The sequence below is a fragment of the Phyllostomus hastatus genome, unplaced genomic scaffold (genome assembly GCF_019186645.2).
Source record: "Phyllostomus hastatus isolate PE091 unplaced genomic scaffold, TTU_PhHast_1.1 phas_scaffold_21, whole genome shotgun sequence".
NCBI lineage: Eukaryota > Metazoa > Chordata > Mammalia > Chiroptera > Phyllostomidae > Phyllostomus > Phyllostomus hastatus.
Genome location: NW_025334017.1, coordinates 42,661,018 through 42,679,832, shown reverse-complemented (window position 1 = coordinate 42,679,832; position 18,815 = coordinate 42,661,018). Strand labels below are relative to the sequence as shown.

The 18,815-nt window shown below is 46.8% G+C and overlaps 1 protein-coding gene across 1 annotated transcript; it reads left to right on the top strand.

The window, feature by feature from the left end:
- Positions 1-2,694: 2,694 nt before the first annotated feature.
- LOC123832877 (gasdermin-C-like) lies at positions 2,695-18,132 on the top strand. The gene is made up of 14 exons (XM_045860711.1): positions 2,695-2,835; positions 3,001-3,077; positions 4,692-4,909; positions 5,562-5,745; positions 9,304-9,472; positions 12,074-12,185; positions 14,283-14,327; positions 14,634-14,684; positions 14,897-14,926; positions 15,198-15,224; positions 16,026-16,165; positions 16,486-16,618; positions 17,050-17,123; positions 17,785-18,132. The coding sequence occupies exons 3-14, from the start codon at positions 4,696-4,698 to the stop codon at positions 18,022-18,024; spliced, it is 1,419 nt and encodes a 472-aa protein (XP_045716667.1). The 5' UTR covers positions 2,695-2,835; positions 3,001-3,077; positions 4,692-4,695; the 3' UTR covers positions 18,025-18,132.
- Positions 18,133-18,815: the final 683 nt, after the last annotated feature.

Here is an 18,815-nt window from a genome sequence, read left to right as displayed (position 1 = left end):
CCATTCATTTACTGATGGACACTTAGGCAGTTTCCAGCACTTGGCAACACGGAGTGAGGGCAGGGATCCTGAGGTTACTCGAGCATCCCAGGTGATTCAGATGCAAGATGCTCCCACGGCACCCTGAGAAAAGCTGACACACCTGGCCTGGAGGAGGAAGGGTGGGCACCACAGGTGTGGGGATAAAACTGGCTCTGCTGCTCTGGCTTTTTTTCCACCCAGACACTCTTCACATCATACAGGATAAATAGGAGAGAACCTTTTCAGAATTTGAGTTCCAGATCTTGGCAGATTCTCGCCTTGATTTTGGGCTCCACTGAACCCTGACCCCCATCTGAGGAGTAAATAGAAAGCCTGTGTGTCTCCCCAGCCCCAAACCAAGGCTGCTCAAAAGGCTCAGGAAGGCCTCAAAGCCATCACCAATGACAGGGCAGGAAGGAAGGTTAGGATATGTTGAAAATTAATGGGTGAAATGATTATCAACTGGGAGTTAGAATTACTAGTTTGGTAGATAGGATAAGATATACAATGATTATGCAGGAAATGTTTTATTTTTATGGGGATGTCTACTGGAGTATTTGGGGATAAAATGTCATGACATCTGTCCTTAAAATACTTCTATCAATGAAGTAAACACAAAACAAAACAGAAAAACCCTTGAAGTTCAATAATAAACAAATGATTCCATTAAAAATGGGAAAAGGACTTGAATACACATTTCTGCAAAAAAGATAATCAAATGGACTACAAGCACCTGAAACATTGCTCAGCATCACTAATCATTAGGGAAATACAACCCCAAACGACAATGAGATGTCATCTCACACATTCAGATGGTTGCTAGAAAAAAAAATTAGGAAGATAACCAGTGTGGATGAGGATGTGGAGAAATTGGAACCTCTTGAACTCAACTGGTTGCCACAAAGAAAAGCAGTAAAATGCAGAAAATAATAAGTGTTGGTGAGGGTGTGGAGAAATTGGAACCCTTTGCACTCGGTGGTGGTAACATAAAATGATACAGCAACTACGGAAATCAGTATGGGCAGTTCCTCAAACACAAACAAAATTACCATAAGACCCAGCAATCCCACCTTTGGGTATTTATCTCAAGGAACTGAAACTTGGGTCTTAGAGATATATTTGTACACTCATGTTATAGCCGCATTATTCACAAGAGCCAAAAGATGGAAGCAGCCCCAATGTTTTTCAGCAAAAGAATGGGTACACGAAATGTGTTCTGTCCATACAATGGAATTTTATTCAGCCTTAAAAGGAAAGAAATTCTGAGATATGCTACAATGTGAATAAATGTTGAGGGCATGATGTTCGGTGGAATAAGCATGTCAGAAAGAGAAAATACCATGTATGAGGCATCTCGAGGAGTCAAACTCTGAGAAATAGAAAGTGGAACAGTGGTTGTTGGGCCAGGGATGGGGAGGTGGAGGGAAAATGAGGAGTCGTTATTTAACGGCTAGGGTGTTTCAGTTTTGCAAGATGAACAAGTTCTGGAGATTGGTTGCATTTAGGCAGTGAAGGCCTCACTGAGAAGTGAATTTTGAACTAGGACTTAAACTAAAGCAAGGGCAAATGAACTCTGCAGTTATTTTGGGGAAAAGATTCCAGGTGGAGGAATTAGGAATTAGGCTGTAGAGGCAGAAACTCCTGGCCTGGCATAGAAACAGGTGGAGTGAGTGAGAGAGTTCATTGGAAATCAAGGGCAAGTGTGTGCAGACCATTGTCAATCATTGTCATGACTTTGTCATGACTTTTAGGTGGGCTTTGCAGCAACTGCGAAGGTCTGAAGTCACTAATGAAACATGCTGCATGTTTTGAAAAGATGTTGTGGTTGCCATGTGGACCGCAGACACAGTAAGGCAGTAAGGGCAGGAGGAGGGAGTCTGGTCAGGGGACTGCAATGACCCAAGCAGGAGTTGAGGGTGGATGGGGCAGGGTGTTGGAGCTGGAGGTGATGAACTGGGATCAGATCCTGGTCTGTGCTGCCTGTAGGGCCAACAGGTACGAAAGAGCGCTGTGTCATGACTTCTTAAGCCTGTGTTTCTTAGAAAGAATCAGGACATTGCTATGTACGTATGAGGAGGAAGGGGAGACAGAGAAGCAGGAGTGAGGCAAGGAGGGGCAGGGAGGGGCCCGAGAGAAGGGGCCTCTGTGAAAACCTGTGAACAGGGCTAAGCTAGAAAGGTAACTAGTGGAGAGTTTTCAAGGAAGTGATGTGACTGGGCAATGGCCATCCCCATGTGGGTCTCTTGCTTGTTGATCCATGGTTACATTGTACATACAGTGCATGTTAGATGGTGTATTGAGAAAGGACAGTAAGAAGCTAGTAAAGTTCTTGGGCAAGTGGAAGGGGAAACTGAGACAAGAAAAACTGAGACAGGAAAATTAAACCAGGACAAACAATTTGAGCAATTTAGAACCAGCTGGTAAACTGCACACCAGGCCTTATCTCCTGACCAAGAGCACTTGAGAGCAAATTTGTTTAACTTCTTTTCCTGGCCATAATGCACAGTGGGTAAAGCAGAGATAACAGGAGAGAGAACAAACACTGAGATAACAGGGGAGATAACAGCCTCTGAGATAACAGGAGAGGTGAGGAAACACTTGACCCCTAGGGGGCCCAGCTTTAAAAGAAGCCAAACCAGTTGTTCCTGCAATCACTCATTTGTGAGGGAATCCACACATCAGACTTGTTCTCTTTGGATCAGGACCTGGCACGTTTTGCTTCCTGGGACCTCTCTGCACTCTGCTGTGGGACCTCCTCGCAGACAGAAGCGCCACCTGATTCCAGTGCAGACACTTTGGCTGAGGACTTGAGAGGTAAGGTTGCATGATCCAGAGCTCAGCTCCAGACCTGGTCTGCTGGGGAGACCCTCACGTGCTTACTTCCCAGGACACTGTACTGGAGATTAAGTCAGGGACCTGCTGGTGCAAAGAAGACATGCTGAGGAGAGTAACATTTCTCTATTTTCTGAATTTTGTCAGAATCAGGTGTTCTGCAGACTGGGAGGAGCTCCACACATTGGAACCTTTCTCTGTAAAACAAAGCAATTCACAACCTGGTAAGTCCTGACTGGGAACCAGGGGGTGAGGAAGAAGGGAAGATACTGAGGTCAGAGACAGATGTGTTCAGGGTAGGTTTGTGAAGTGATGGAGGAGTTTGGGGTTTGTTTCACTTGGACACCTCCCCGCCCCCAAAGTAGGCACTCTTCCTGAAGTTCTCCCTAGTAAAGAAGAATTCTGGGCAACAACATGCAAGACTAAGGGATGTATCTGTGACTGTTTTCACCCACCCTCATCCCCGCCCGGTTGGGAACTGTCAGCTCATTCTCTCTATCTGTGTGTTTGTTTGTTTTGTTTTATTTCTTCTTCTTTTTTTTGATTGCACATAAGTGAACGCATATGGTATTTGTCTTTCTCTGTCTGCCTTATTTCACCAAGCACAATTACTTCTGAGTCCATGAACATTGTTGCAAATGCCAAGATTTTATTCTTTTTGTGGCTGAGTCATATTCTCCTGATACATATGAATCATGTGTGATGGTGTACACACATGCCAGGTTTCTTTATCTGCTCATCTGTTGATAGACATCTACCTGACCTCAGAGTCTTCAGCCATGCCAACCTGTCTCCCTGTTTGGGTGGGACAGAGGAGGTGCAGGCCTCTTTGAGGTGCCCTGCACAGCTGGGGGAGCTGGGTGCTCACTGGGCTCTCACTTTCCTCCGTGGGAGACGTCATGGGTGAAGGGGTTAGCTTTGGCCTGCGCTGTGCAGCCTCGGAGGAGGGGTGTGGGGGGAAAGGACATGGCTCTGCTTCCTCTCTTCAGTGCATCCCTCCAGGATGTGCTCTGAGGGAGTGCCGGGACCTCCCGCTGGACTCCGGGCTCCTGCACAGGTGCCCTTGGCCATGGGTGGTTGTCAAAACCGGTATTTCTCTGGAGGACGGAGGGTTGAAAAGTCCAGTTCTGCCATCTGCCTGACACTGAAAGTGTTTAAAAGTGGAATGGGGGTGCCATCTGGGTAGGGATGACCACCTCCACCAGGCTTCTGATGCTTAGGAGAAATGGGGCAGTCCATAATGTTGTGCTGAATCACAGTCCACTTGGTATAGCAATGCAGGCTTCTGGCTATTTATTCAACTATCTCACGCCCATCTTCATGAAGGCTACTCTTGCTTATTTCAGGCACAGCAAGATGCTATGACATCTTAAAAAGCATGGGCTTAGCAGCAGCAAACATAAGAAATTCACACAATGTAAAAATCAGTCCTCGGGGGTGACTAACAATCACACAATTTGGCTGGCTTATTCTGGGCTGTAGTGGCCTAACCAAGCAGGCACATTTAATTTCGGAAGGAAATTTACCTCCCCTTTGTCACTTACAGTACACAAAGGAATGGCTCATTGGTCCCTGAGTGGGCAAGGACTCCTGGCTCAGTGTCTCATCTCTGGTCACTAAAGATCGTCCTGCTGGAGACTTGTCCAGGGAAGACACAGGGTCTGTTCGAGCTGCATGGGGACCCCTTGCACACGCATGCTACGTCACTGTGTAGATGTCACAAAGGCCTATGAGATAGTCAAGTCACTGTCAGCTCCCTCTACATGACACCTGGAGACTCATTTAATTCATCTGTGAGACCCACCTGATCCTTCTGCTTCCCTTCTGTCTGCTCCTAGCAACATGCCCTCCATGTTTGAGAGTGCCGTCAAGAAACTGGTCAAAGAGATTGGAGACAAAGAATTCAGGCCTGTCATAGGCATCACGAATGCCGACACAATACGTCGGTTTTCTCTAATACGGAGGAAGAAGTCTTTCTCACTGTTTTGGACAGTATCTGATGTTCCACTCCGTTATACCCTCAAGGACGTCCTCGAACCAAGTGTTATCATCCCAGGTATTGTCAGCCAGGGGCCTAGGAGGGGAGGACTGTGAAACAAGGGTGCAGAGAAGAGGGTACAGAATGCAAATCCTGCTGAGACACCCACACAGGATTGGCCTCACCTATGAGCAAGGAACAAGGAAAGAAGAGTATCTGAGCACTTTCCAATTATGACCCAGGTTCCTTTAATACTGAGAGCAGCCTCTTGAGTCAGGAACATGATCCCCATTTTACACAGCAGTAAATGAAAGCTTAGAGAATAATCTGTTCCAGGTTACAGAGCTGGGAACTGGTAGAACTGGGACTCAAACCCAGTCTGTCTTGGTCCAAACCACAAACATGTTCTGTTTTGTGAGCTGCCTCCTGGGGCTGACACTGTGCCGGGAAAGATGATGCCGTGGGTCTCCTGGCCCCGGGTGCAAGGGATGCCATCATTCCTTTGGGTTAGGACATCATCCCAGCCCCTGAGTGCATGCAAATGTTTGTTCTCAGGAGTAATTTAAACTCAACATATTCTTTATTGATGAGTTAGCTTCTCAGTTGAGAGATTTAATTGAGTAGGCGAGTTGGGGCAGGCTAGGACTCAGTCATTCCATTTCCAATCCATTTCCCAGCTGTTCCAGAGTGGACTGCTGGCTCACCCTCAGGCCTCCTTGTCTGTTTCCAGTTGCTGCTGTGGAAACGCCATACACCTTCCATTACACTGAGTCGTGGAAACAGCATACTGGTGCGAGTGTGAATGCTGGGGCAGATGTGAGTGTCTCGGCGAAGACCTCTAGCTGCCAAGGATCCTCCATCAGTTGTATGATTGTTAGCACCCCACCTGAAACCTTGATAGACCTTCAGAAGAGGTGAGGCCATGGGAAGGGAAGGGTCTGGTCAACAGCCCCAAACGGTGCCCTCCTCCAGAGGCGTGAATAGATTTTATCCCTGAGGCTCGGCATGAAGAAACTGACATCCCAGGCTCTGTTGGTCTTCTTGGGTGTGCGTACATTCACTCATTTGTCTAACGGGTGTCAGTTCTCTGATCAGTATTTATTAACCCTGAAATTATCTATCTCGATGGTATTTTGTGGTGAGAATAGACTCGCCACAAAAGACAGATAAGACAGATAAAAATCCTGTCCTAAAATGAAATATATTTAGTGGAGCAGGGACATGTAGTGAGTAAGAAAACAAGCAATTAAAAAAATAAGTTATCAAAGTTTTAATTGAAGCGAGACAAAGGCTCTGAAACACTCTTTAAACAAAGTCCATATGCCTCAGTGTCCTAGGGTGTGATTTAACGTGGTCACGGAGGGTGGGCGGGAGGGGGATGTGGGAAAGAACCACCTTCAATAATCCTCTAAGGCTTAATAAGAACCTTAAGGATTTATGCCTCTTAGAAAGAGAGATTTCAATTTAAATTCTATTTCTATCAATGTGAAAAATTACTAACAGAAGCAAGTGGTTAAACATCACAGGCTATATAGAGAACAAGTTACTTTGATAGACCACGACACAATTTCTGTATTTCTGGTGTCTTGTAAGACTCTTTAAAATTAGAAAAAAAATTAAATATATTATAATGAATTAGTACTACAGTTGTCCTAATTTTTCCTCCTTTGTCCCTCTCTGCCCACTATCCCCACTCCCTCCAGCAATCCCCCTCTTAGTTCATGTCCATGGGTCACGCGTGTGAGTTCTTTGGCTTCTCCATTTCCTATACTGTTCTCAACATCCCTCTGTCTATTCTGTACCTGCCGATTTGTGCTTCATAATCACTGCACCTTTCCCCTTATTCTCTCCCTTTCTCCTCCCAGCTGATAACCCTCCATATGATGTCCATATCTGTGATTCTGTTCCTGTTCTCCTTGTTTGCTTAGTTTGTTTTTTTTAGATTCAGTTGTTGATAGTTGTGCATTTGTTGCCATTTTAATGTTCATAGTTTTGATCTTTTTCTTATATAGTTCCCTTTAACATTTCATATAATGATGGCTTGGTGATAATGAACTCCTTTGGTTTTCCCTGGTCTGAAAAGCACTTTATCTGCCCTTCCATTCTAAATGATATTTTGCTGGACAGAGTAACCTGGGTTGTAGGTCCTTGCTTTTCCTCACTTTGAATACTTCTTGCCAGTCCTTTCTTGCCTACAAAGTTTCTTTTGAGAAATTAGCTGACAGTCTTATGGGAACTGCTTTGTAGGCTGCTCTCTGCTTTTCTCTTGTTGCTTTTAAGATTCTCTCTTTATCTTTAACCTTTGACATTTTAATTATGATGTGTCTTGGTGTGCTCCTCCTTGGGTCCAACTTGTTTGGGACTCTCTGTGCTTCCTGGACTTGTATGTCTATTTCCTTCACCAAATTAGGTAAGTTTTCTTTCATTTTTTTCTCAAATAAGTGTTCAATGTCTTGCTCTTACTCTATTCCTTCTGGCACCCCTGTGATTTGGATGTTGGTATGTTAGGAGATGTCCAAGGGGCTCCTTATTTTATTCTTGTGTTTTTTTTTTAAAATTCATTTTTCTTCTTGCTATTCTGATTGAATGCTGTTTTCTTCCTTATGTTTCAGACTGTTGATTTGAATCTCAAACTCATCCTCTCCACTGTTGGTTCCCTGTGGATTTTTCTTTATTTCGCTCTTTTCCTGTAGTTGTTCTGTTCTTTCACCTGGGCCATATTTCTTTGTCTCCTCAAAGTGACAACCTCCCTGTGTTTGTTTCTGTGTATGAGGTAGAGCTGCTTTGACTCCCTGTCGTAGTAGTGTGGCCTATTGTAGAAAAGGCATCTGTCTGGGTGAATGTGGCTTCTTTAAATCCTTGCTTGTTGGACTTCCATACAGTGGATTATCTAACATATCTGGGTGATGTTTGTTTTGTGGTTTAGTTGTAATTTTTGCTAGAGTTGTGTGTGGAGGTGAAGTGGGTTTATGTATGCCTCCACCTTGGCTGAGAGTCTCTTAATCTGCCCTTGGCCAGCTAGGTGCTCCAGGTGGCGGCCCTGTGCAAGCACTGTGCCGCAGCCATAGCACTCTTATTAGAACTCACATTCACAAAGACAGTTTATGGTGTAAAAGAGTATTTGAGTTCCTTCCACTGCAAGAAAAGAGAGGAAAATTTGTTGTAGAAATTTCTCTCAGCAGTTAAAGAGGGTCCAATTTTAAGGATACATTGTATTATCTAGCAGCAAGAGAAAGAAATAAGCCTGCTGTCAAAACTTGAAATATGAAAAGGAAGGCAATTGGATACTTTTAGTACATGGATGTGGGGCATGTAAAGTGTTTGATTTAGAGGTAGTTACAGATTGTGTGAAAGTTCTGAGGGCCATGGGATTTTGGGAAAGAAGGGCTGGTGGAAGGGAGTCTGTATAGGTCTCTGTGGAACTAAAGCTGAACTCAGACGTGGAGAAGGAAAGAAGCAAAGAGCAGGAGGAAAGTGGTCCAGATGAGGGTTTGAAGCTGCGGGACAGGACAGAGCTTGACATTTTCAGGAGCAGCAGGAAGTCAGTGAGGTGGGGGCTTAGCCAATGAGGATGAAGGTGAAAAAAATAGGTTTGGAGGTAAGTAAATGTGTGAGATGACATAACCTCAGAGAGATAGTAAGGGGTTTGCATACCCCCAAAAGGGTGGGAATTCCCCACCCCCCCCGCCCACAACCAGGGCAGTGGGAAAATCCACACTGGGGGCTCATGACCTCCTCCACTGAGAAGCAATTTAAGGGTCCCTCGAGTTGCACTAGGCTGTCATCCACGGGGCCTACCCTGGTGGGGCCTTAAGAAGAACCAGAGCTGAGTCTCAGAGCTGCAATGGAGATGAAATCTGTGTTCAAGACTTCAAAGCTGTCATGTCCCCTGCACACACCTATGTCTTCAAGTCCGCCCTACCAGCCACTTACCAAGGACAGTTAATCTATAAACACCCCCATGTGCTGGTTGTGAGTAATCATCCAGATTCTTCCATGCTTCATCGTATTTATCAGTTTTATCCCCCTCCCACCCTGATTGTGTGCTTCTGGACGATGGTGACTGTGGGTTCCCGGCTTTGATAGTAGAGCTCTGGTCAGCCATGTGCACCTGTCTACTTCCAGTCTCCTCAGGTGAGAGGTCCTGGCACACTGGATATGTGTAATCTACCCTCCAACAAGACCCATATGATTTTGGAAAATGCAGATACTTTTCACAAAATATCCTGGATACTCTCCTTCCCATACCCCCATCAGGAAGTGGTGGCATATCCACCCTGCAGGCAAAGAAGATGTTCTTCTTTCCTTGGTAACTTAACACATATGTCAATATCTTTCTTCCCAGAGAGGGATCACCTGTCAAAGGCCAAAGTCTCTGCACCCCTTCCAGGTCCTGATGAGGACAGTAACCCAGGGTAACCCAGGAAGGCATCATTTCCCACTCTGACCCTCTCCTCCTCCCCCTGCCCCAGGAAAGTGGTGGACTCAGAACCCCCATTTCTGAAGCAATGCCGGAGAACAGGAACAAATCTCTATGTTGTGACTGAGGTCATAGAACTGCGTGACAGTTGTGTGATGGAGGATTGCAGCACTGTGAATATCTCAGGAACTCTCTCGTTACTTGTGAACGCTTTTGCTAAGGTATGAGATGGGCATCAAGATACAATAAAATAGGATATAGGTTTAATTATGTGGTATTACACAATTACATATTTGTTTTGGGTAAGTGGTGAATTATAGTTCATCTAAAGAGATGGATGCTGTACTATATACATGTCAAGTTTTATGCTAATACCAAACCTCCCTAAATGCCATGACATCCTGAGAAGAGTTGATGGAGCAAGACTTAAATACCTTCAAGCACGTAGAATTTATATAACTCACTCACAGTAACCAACAATAATACTTTTAATCATACAAAAATTCATTTATTAGTTTGTAGGTGTTATAATGTGCTTTTACACATTACATATTTTATGTGTAGTTGGTCCTCACTTAGAAGATTTAGAAACTCAAGGAAAAACATCTAATTGTGAACTAATTTCTCCAAGGCTGGTGATTTTGTCCTGGAGGAGGAATGTTTGGACCAAGTAAAATCTTACTCCAGTTTAAAGGATATACTGACATTCAGCTTTGGGTTTCCATCTGCTTGGGTTGGTAAACTTGGCTTTCTGAGAACAGGGGAAAACCCTGAGCCATTTCACAGAGGGCAGCTGCTTATTGGTGTCCAGCGCCACGGTCACACCTGTTCAGAGCCAGCGCAGCTCTAAAGGTTGGCCATGGGCTGTGATGTCGTTAAACAGTTCGCACATCACTCCTGGTTCGTGGCTGCAGCCACTTTGTTTTGGTCGATCAGACAAAAGATCCACAAGGAAACGGAGGACCTGCAGAGCACCATGCACACCAATTGAGGTATATTCTGTAACAGACACATAAGAACACACAGCAGAGTATCACGCACACTCTACCCGAGTACACACGGAACATTCTGCAGCATCGCTCACATGTGAGGCCTCCCTATCAGTCTTACTGGGTTTAAGAAGACTGACGATACACCAAGTATCCTTTCTGGCCACAATGGAGTGAAACTAGAGATTAATAACAGGAGGAAATAGAGCACATTCACACACATATGGGCATGAAGATACATAGTCTTGAACCCCCAGTGCGTCAAAGAAGATACCACAAGGGAGGTCAGAAAATATCCAAGACAAATAAAATGAAAACGCCATACTGTATTGTCCACTTAAAAATGGGGAAGATATTACTTTTTTTTACCACAATAAATTAAATGGAAGAGCTATATAATAATAAAAAAGTTTACAAAATTCAAATAAGTTTATTCTTTTTTGGTAGAGCTAAAATCCATGTTGCTTTTATAGCAAGATATGGAATCTTACTTGTATCATCAAATAACTTATTGTCATGTTCCTGTTGAACAAGGTATAGATTCATAAAAATAAATAGTGCAAACAACAGTAGATAAGTAGTATCTGACTTTTTTCAATATCCTGTGACTTTTAATGTGTTTTCTTTATCTGTGATTTTCTGCAATTTGAATTTATAGGTATAAGATTTTTAAATTTTAATTTTTATTTATCTTGGTTGGAGTTCTCTGAGTTTATGGGATCTATGGTGTTAATTTGGGGGAAATCCTTAATTTTTATTGCTTCTAATATTTCTTCTATTCCTTTCTCTCTTTCTTTTCCTTATATTCTCATTACACATATATTACAACTTTTGTACTGAGTTCGCAGTTCTTGGGTATTATGCTCCATTTTTTTCAGTCACTTTTCCCTTTACTTTATAGTTTTGAGGTTTCTATCAATGCATCTTCAAGTGCTGAAATTTTCCTCTTACTTGTGTCCAGTCTACTAATGGGCCAATCAAAGACATTCTTATTACTGTTATGGTATCTTTTGATCTCTTAGCATTTATTTATTTTTTTTTCCTTAGGATTCCATCTCTCTTCTTACCTTACTCATCGGCACTTGCATTTTGTCTATGATTTCCACTGAATCTTTTACCAAAATCATCACAGTGGTTTAAAATTCCCTGTCTAAAATTCCAAGATCCATGCTATAACTGAGTCTGATTCTCAGCCTGCTCTGTCTCTTCAAACAGTTGTTTGTTGCCTTTGAACATGCCTTGTAATTTTCTTGTTGAAAGTTGGATATGATACACATGATGAAAGGAACTCTGGTCAATCAGCCTTTACTGATATTGTGATAGGATATGTTAGGAGGGAAGTACTTTATAGTTCCCTGAAGAGGTCCCAGTTTTGTTTTAGTGAGCCTGTGTCCCAGGCTGGGAACTCACAAGAACTTTTCAGCACTTTCTCCCCTTTAATGTGTCAGGACGGCTAGAGGGAGGTAGGGTTGGATATCTCCCTTGCCCTGCATAGAAGCCCACGAGAGGCTGGAATTGGTGTTTCCCTTTTATCAATTGCTTCAGCTTTTATAAAGAGTAGAAAACAGAACCCTCATCATGAAAAAGAGGAAGTGACTAGATATACTGAATCAGAAATCAATGAATTCATCTCAACATCAACATGAAATTGAGAGATCTGAAGGTAAATATAGGAAGAAGCAAGGAAAAACGGGCAGGAATGAGAAATCAGGAGTAGAGAGGGTAAGTGCAGGGGGCTGCTGATTCCTTTTCTCATGAGCTGTCTAGATGTGTTTGACTTTTAAGGCCACATGCATGTGTGATGATGTTATTATGCCTGGTTTCTGCCCCCAGGTTGGAGGAGGGGGCAGGGTTCACCAGGTGAGCAAGAGGAAGCATACTGTGCCAAAGGGCTTGGTGATGGCCTATAAGAGGAAGCAGCTGGTGTTCAAGGGGAACAGCTGGGGTAAGCAGGGGCTGAGGGAGGCAGGAGGGGAGTGGGAGTCTGCTTCTCCTGGGGACAGAAATGAGGAGGGACGGACCATCGTCAGGGAACCGTTGCTTCCCCGCCTGTTCAGAGAGAGCAGCAGCATTCCTCAGCTGTCCAGGGCACACACATTCTCACCACGCACAGCACCTGCAAGCAGGGCCCCACTGAAATGTTGCTGTGCGCATGTAGAGAGACAGTATCCTACGTGGAGAGGGTGTAATGGGGTGTGAATCTCCAGGGTGTGTTTGGCACTGGGCAGAGCATGATTCTAATCCCAACCAGTGAAGGTCCCACCACTCTCAGCAGCTCACCTTGGGGAGCCACAGAGCCCTCCCAGGTTACCTCTGCCCCCACGGGGAAGCCCATAGAGAGTGGCCCATTCAGGAACAAATCTGTGGATGTCGTGCCCAGACTGTGTAATGAAGAGTTGTATCGACATTTCTCCCTCCTCAGGAGCCTCAAAATGCACAGTTCCCCAACACACACACTTAGGGTTCTGACTCCATGCAGGAGAAAACTTTCATGAAGAAGTACCTACAAAGCAGAGAGGAGTGAGGGCGCTACAAACACAACCAGCTCAGGGTCCTTGGCCCCTCCCAGCCCTAATGCTGAGTCCCAGGTGGAGGTCAGCCTGATACAGCTGGGATCCAGTTCCTCAGAGGTTGAAGGGTGCCCTCACCACACATAACAAACACGTTCCATCTCTCTCTCTCTCTCTCTCTCTCTCACACACACTCTCTCACACACACACATACACACATACACACACACTTCCCTGTAGAAGCTTCAATAGAACATCTGGTTAAGGGAGGGTCCTTCTGTCACGGACCAACTGTCAGTGGCCACAGACAGAATGAGGGAAAAGTCTCCAATCTTTGGGGTCAGTGGCTCAGCTCCGTCTTCAAATCCATGCTGTGTGAGTGCTGACAAGTGTGACTTAAATGGAGTGGGACCAGATGGCTGACCTCACAGCAGTGCCTGCAAGCCATGTCCTGCCCACTAGGGGGCGCGTGGCACTTGCCCGTTTCTACAATTACTGCTTAAGGGCTCAGTGCAGTAAGCGTTGCACTTCCGTGAAGTAATTTCATCCTCATGACAAATCGGAGAGGAAAATAATGTGCAGCACTGTCCAATGATTTGCCATTGTTTGCTTGCTGTGTAGCTTTGGGGGAAATCACAATTCCTCTGTCTCCCATCTTACCTCTGAATGAAAGTGAGACCTTCTCTCCAGGGCTGGTAGAGATCAATGTCTGAGAGAGTGGCGACCCAAATGTATCTCCCCTCTCTCCACTCGCCTGGACCCTCCCATGACCTGGCGGCAAGATGGGTCCCTGCCATCTCAGAAGCCTCCTCACCCAAGTGTGTCCTCACAGCCAACGTCCCTACAGAATCTTCCACACTCTGCCCCCTCCCTCCCTGGCGTCCACCCCTCCACCCGCTGCAGCCTGCCCTCCGGCGAACTCACTCCACGTTGTCACCAGGGAGCACACCCTCCATCACCCCTCCTTGGAGATCCTCTCTCCCTGGAGGCCACCCCACCGTGATCTACGGGGTGTCCTTTAACGGGACTGTTTCTGCTCCTTCTTCCTTCATGGGCTCCTGCTCCCTGTCAAACGCATCAATGGGCTCCTGTCCCCTGTCAGGCACTTAAATCTGATTGTTAGGCAGGTTTCAGAACTTTGAATGTTTCTCTGTGAAATCAGCCAGGAAGCAGGCCTGACTGGGGGTGTAGACTTGTGAGGGGGGCCCTTCGGGAGAGTAAGATGAAGGGCAGCAGGAAGGAAGACGGTTTCTGTTCCCGGTGAAATGGGAGACCGGAGCTGACACCCACCACCCAGGTGCTTATTGACAAGGCAGGTTGTAGCTTCCTCTTTAGAGAGATGGATTCTGAAGATATGGAAAGGTCAGGGACCCTGAGTTTCCCCAGGTGATTCTGATGTGAGGGTCCCCAACCCTGAGAAAAGCTGTCACACCTGTCCTGGGGGAGGAGGTGTGGGGGCTGCAGGGGTGGGGATGTGAGAGGCTCCAGCAGGGGAAACCCCGGCTGTGCTGACCTGGCTTCTTCCCACCCAGAGATTGTTGAGGTCTCAGATGTTGAAGAGGAGACCTTTCCAGTAGGTGAGTTGAGCAGGTTCTCTGCTTAGACCTCAGGCCCCGCTGAGCCTGTGACCCACTTTGGACCCTATAAAAACCCTGCTGGGGGCTCAGCCCCATCACGCCCACAGGCAAACCTTCCCCAGCCAGGCTCCCCTACCATGTCCCGGTCTCCGCTGCTGTGACTTAGACACAGGCCTCTCCCTGGTCACAGGGACTGCCACCTATCTGCTTTGAGGACCTGGGTTGGAATGTGTGTGAATGAGTGTGTGTGTTGCGGGGAGCAGAGACTAAGGTGTTATAAGTGATGACTTCTTTTTTACTTTCCAGAAATGCAGTACCAAACCCGCTCATTGACAATAAGCATCCCTTTAGTACCAGGAAAGTATAATGTTGTCCCTCCACGAGGCCCCATTATGCCCAACTAAAACCCTCGATTGCCTTTGCCATCCTCACCTGAGCCACCTGGCTCGGGCTCTCCCAGGAAAGGGCAGGGAGGATGGAAAAAGGGTGTTGGGGAGTAGGTGGTAGAAAGAGAAAGGGAGAGTTGGCAGAGACTAACTCTTGCCTGGGGAATTTAATTTCTCTTCTAGGCAACACAGTGTGTTTCATCGAACCAATACGTGAGTGTGTGTTTGCTGGGGTTGTGGAGGGGTCCTATTTGTACTCTGGGGAGCAGGGCCATGTGTCCCTGCCTTTTCCACCATGGCCTGGACCCTGGCCATGTTTCTGTGGGGTGGGAAGGGCCAGGGAGGGTGGGGAGGGCTGAGAGATGGGGCAGGAAGAGGTTAAGCAAGAGGGAGGGGGCAGTGGAGAGAAGAACCCTCGGAAGTGTCTCTAGAGCACATTTGGGGGATGAGGAAGGGAGATAACCACTTGTCTTTCTCTTTGTAGAAAGAATACAGGAGCCTCCCTTGACTGGTGAGTGTTTATTAAGAGGGATTGTAAGGCGTGCTGGGTAGGAAACTGCAAAGCTCAGAACCCAAATCGGAGGTTTCCAAGCAACTCAGAAAACTGAGCTTTACTTCTGAATTTACAGTTTGGTCAGCCCCACTAATTAACTCCTTCCTTCATCCCTCACTTCCTCCCTCCCTTCCTCCCTTCCTGAATGCAAGCAGGAAACTTTTATGGAGGACCTCTTGGGTGTTGTTATTCTGAGCTGTGGGGCTTGGGCAGTGAACCAAACAGGAATCCTGCCTCCCTGACACTTTCATTCTAGTGACTTCTCACTCCCAGGAGCACACCTGGAGGCAGCCTCAGGTGTCCTCCATTCCTTGGTTAATTCTTTACAGACCTAGAGGCACAGGCACAATTGCATGCAGTACTGAGCACTTTATATCCATAGATTCATGTGGTTGTCATGATAGCCTCATTTTGGAGTCCGATGCTAGAACATCCAGCATTCTCTTCTGTGGAGTGTAATCTAGAGTCCTCATTATGTCAGACGTGTCCCAGAAATGAGCACCTGCTCAGTTTCTTCCTCTTCCCATGACCCCTTTCCAGAACCCTCTTCTCCCCTCCCAGCATTTATCGCCCACCTCATTTCAGCTGAGATTTTCCATCCCTCTGGCCTGTTATGGCAGCTCCATCGTGGAGCTCAAACATGCCACCCTCAGAGATGCTGGGGGCCAGCTGCTTAAAGGGGAGAAGAATTTTGCTTATGGTGATGGGAAAGGACTGTTCTCATCTAAGAGTTGTCTTCATTTTCTTGTCCGAGGACAGATTTCAAGCGCCTACAACAGGAGGTTTCCCGGGAAGTAAGCGCAGTGGACCAGTTCTCAAAGGACATCGAGGACGTTGTGTTCTCCAACATCCTGGCCATGCTGGGGAACCGCGAGGCCCTCCAGGACCTCATGGACACGGTGAGGGGTCCCACTGCTACGGAAGCTGATCAGACTTGTAAATGGGGGATGTTTCAGAGATCCGACTGCCGAGATATATGGGGAAACAAGAATGGGGTCATCTCAGGGGGCTGAGGGGATGTCTGAGACTGGGGACCATGGCTCTGTCACCAGTGAGCAGGGCCAGGGAGTGCAGCCCACACTGAGTGACGGTGCTCAGTGTCCCCAGGGGCTGTATGGAGCCCTCACCCTGCTCCTTGGTTACTCACTTATAAACACAGCATCTGCAGGCAAAATTACATGGTATTGTCATCCTCATTAATAGTACCTGTCTCCTATAGCTTGAACAAGAACCCTTGCAGGGTCATTTGGATGGCCCTGGTGGCACCATCCTAAATGAACTGCAAAAGGACTCCAGCTATGCATATAATGGCTCACAGCACCTCATCCTTTACCTGCTTGAAGCCATCATGGGTAAGAGTGATTTGGAAGGACATTGTGGGGGGTCACAAGGTTGGTGTCCCAGAGACCCCAGAAGGGCTGCCATTTCTTCAAAACCCTTGAAATGTTATGATTTTTCACCCCCACCTCACACTTCTCTCCAAGGTCAGCAGGGCCTAGTGTGAGAAACTTGCCACATGACACAGAAAGAGCTAGAAAGAGCAGCCCAGGTTCATCCCATGTATCACTGAGGGTGGATGGTCCCAGGCTGCAGCCACAGAATCCACCCTCTGGACCATGTCAGGGAGCATCCTGGAGACTGTCCCAAGAGCTGAAGGAGGCCTTCCCAGGGCAGGGAACTTGACCTCCAAGGCTAAGGAGTCTTATTCCTCTGCCTTAGAGTTCGCCTCACTAGGGGGAAAGGAATATCTGACTGTCTTTCCCCAAATGTCCCCTGTCCGCAGCGCTGAGTGACATCCAGCACTGTCTGCTGGCCCAATCCATGGAGAAGAAGATCCTCTCCCAGCAGCGGGATCTGGTGAGAAATCCCCAGGGGCCAGCATCCTGGGAGAGGCTGAGGGAACCAGAGATAAGAATGATTCTGAGGAGAGAGAGAAGAATCTGGTTTCTGCTGGGAAGGAGACAAAGTCCCAGTGTGGCCACCAGGAAACCTGGGCTGCATCTGCCTCCGGGAGCAGGCCCTGTGGTCATGAGTCTGCCTGGGGAAGGTCTCTGTTTCCATGACAACCCCTGCAGAGCCCCCACCAGTTCTCAAATAACCGTATAGGATACAGGGCTGGGGAGCTCAGGGTGTCTGGGTTACACCCCTGCTTTACACACATGGTTACCCTTTGCACATTGCATGCTCTCTGTCCCCATGTATGTTATACAGGGACATGCATGCATGACACATGCATATTCATACACACATGGTACACAGAAGCACTCACATATACTATTCCAAACACCACCATTCTGTAGGGTAGATGTTAGGGTCACTATGTAACAGCTGAGGAACCGGGGCTCAAGGAGTTGCAATAACATGTCCTTGGTCACACCGATCACAAGACAGGGCCAGGACGTGACTCCAGACCTCCTGCCCTTGTAGTTGTCCTGCATGACCCCTGGCTCCTGGGACTGAAGGTTCCCCCTTCCTGACCTCAAGGCTGACCTGTAACAGCTGATCCTGTTTCTTTAAGGTGAGGAGCATCCTGGAGCCCAACTTCAAATACCCTTGGAGCATTCCCTTCACCCTTAAACCCGAGCTGCTCGCCCCCCTGCAGGGGGAGGGTTTGGCCATAACCTACGGTCTGCTGGAAGAGTGTGGCCTGAAGATGGAGCTGCAGAGCCCCAGGTCAACCTGGGATCTGGGAGCCAAGAAGCCCCTGTCTGCCCTGTATGGGGCCCTGTCTGTGCTGCAGCGGCTGGCTGAGGCCTGAGCCCCCTGGTGGGCAGGCCCGGGGCCAGTCCACTGGGTCAGCCCACGGAGGCTGCCATTGGCCCTGGTGCTGTCTTCTGCTGCAGACGCCGCCAGGCCGTTTTCTGCATGTGTGGTTGTGCGGGGAGTTTCAGGTTCCACACATAAATGCTGTCCAGCTTGGTCTTTGTCTGTTTGACTCCTTTCATTGAGCATGGGTTCCCCCCGTGAAGGCCGCCTGACCGAGGCAGAGGCCCCAGTGGACCCAAGGTTGCCCTGCAGCTGGAGAACCTGTTTTAGTTATTTTTGTTTTGTTTTGAAAATTTATTTATTTTTATAGAGCGGGGATATGAGGGAGAGAAAGAGGGAGAGAAACATCAATGTGATACATGTACCCACACAGGAGCACCCAAATATAGAAGAAAAATCTCAGAGGACTTCAAGAAAGATATAGACAGTAGCACATTTATAGTAGGGGGTTTGAACACCCCACTGTCAGGAATGGACAGATCTTCCAAACCAAACATCAACAAGAAGATTGTGGAACTGAATGACGTATTAGATCAAATGGATTGAACTGCTATATAAAGATCTTTTCACTCCAGAGAAGCAAATACACATTCTTTTCAAATGCACATGGAACATTTTCAAGGATAGACCACATGATAGGACACAAAGCAAGCCTTAACAAATTCAAGAAAATTTGAAATCATATCAAGCACTTTTTTGGACCACAAGGGCTTGAAACAAAAAACCAACCTCAAGGAAAAAACTGAAAAACACTCAAACTCATGGAGACTGAATGGCATTTTA

Excerpts from the sequence above, each read along its gene's own strand:
- LOC123832877 (XM_045860711.1), top strand. The coding sequence starts at position 4,696 with ATGCCCTCCATGTTTGAGAGTGCCGTCAAGAAACTGGTCAAAGAGATT. Across the intron at positions 12,186-14,282 it reads GTTCAAGGGGAACAGCTGGG|AGATTGTTGAGGTCTCAGAT; the intron begins GTAAGCAGGGGC and ends CTTCCCACCCAG. Across the intron at positions 14,685-14,896 it reads AAGCATCCCTTTAGTACCAG|GCAACACAGTGTGTTTCATC; the intron begins GAAAGTATAATG and ends TTTCTCTTCTAG.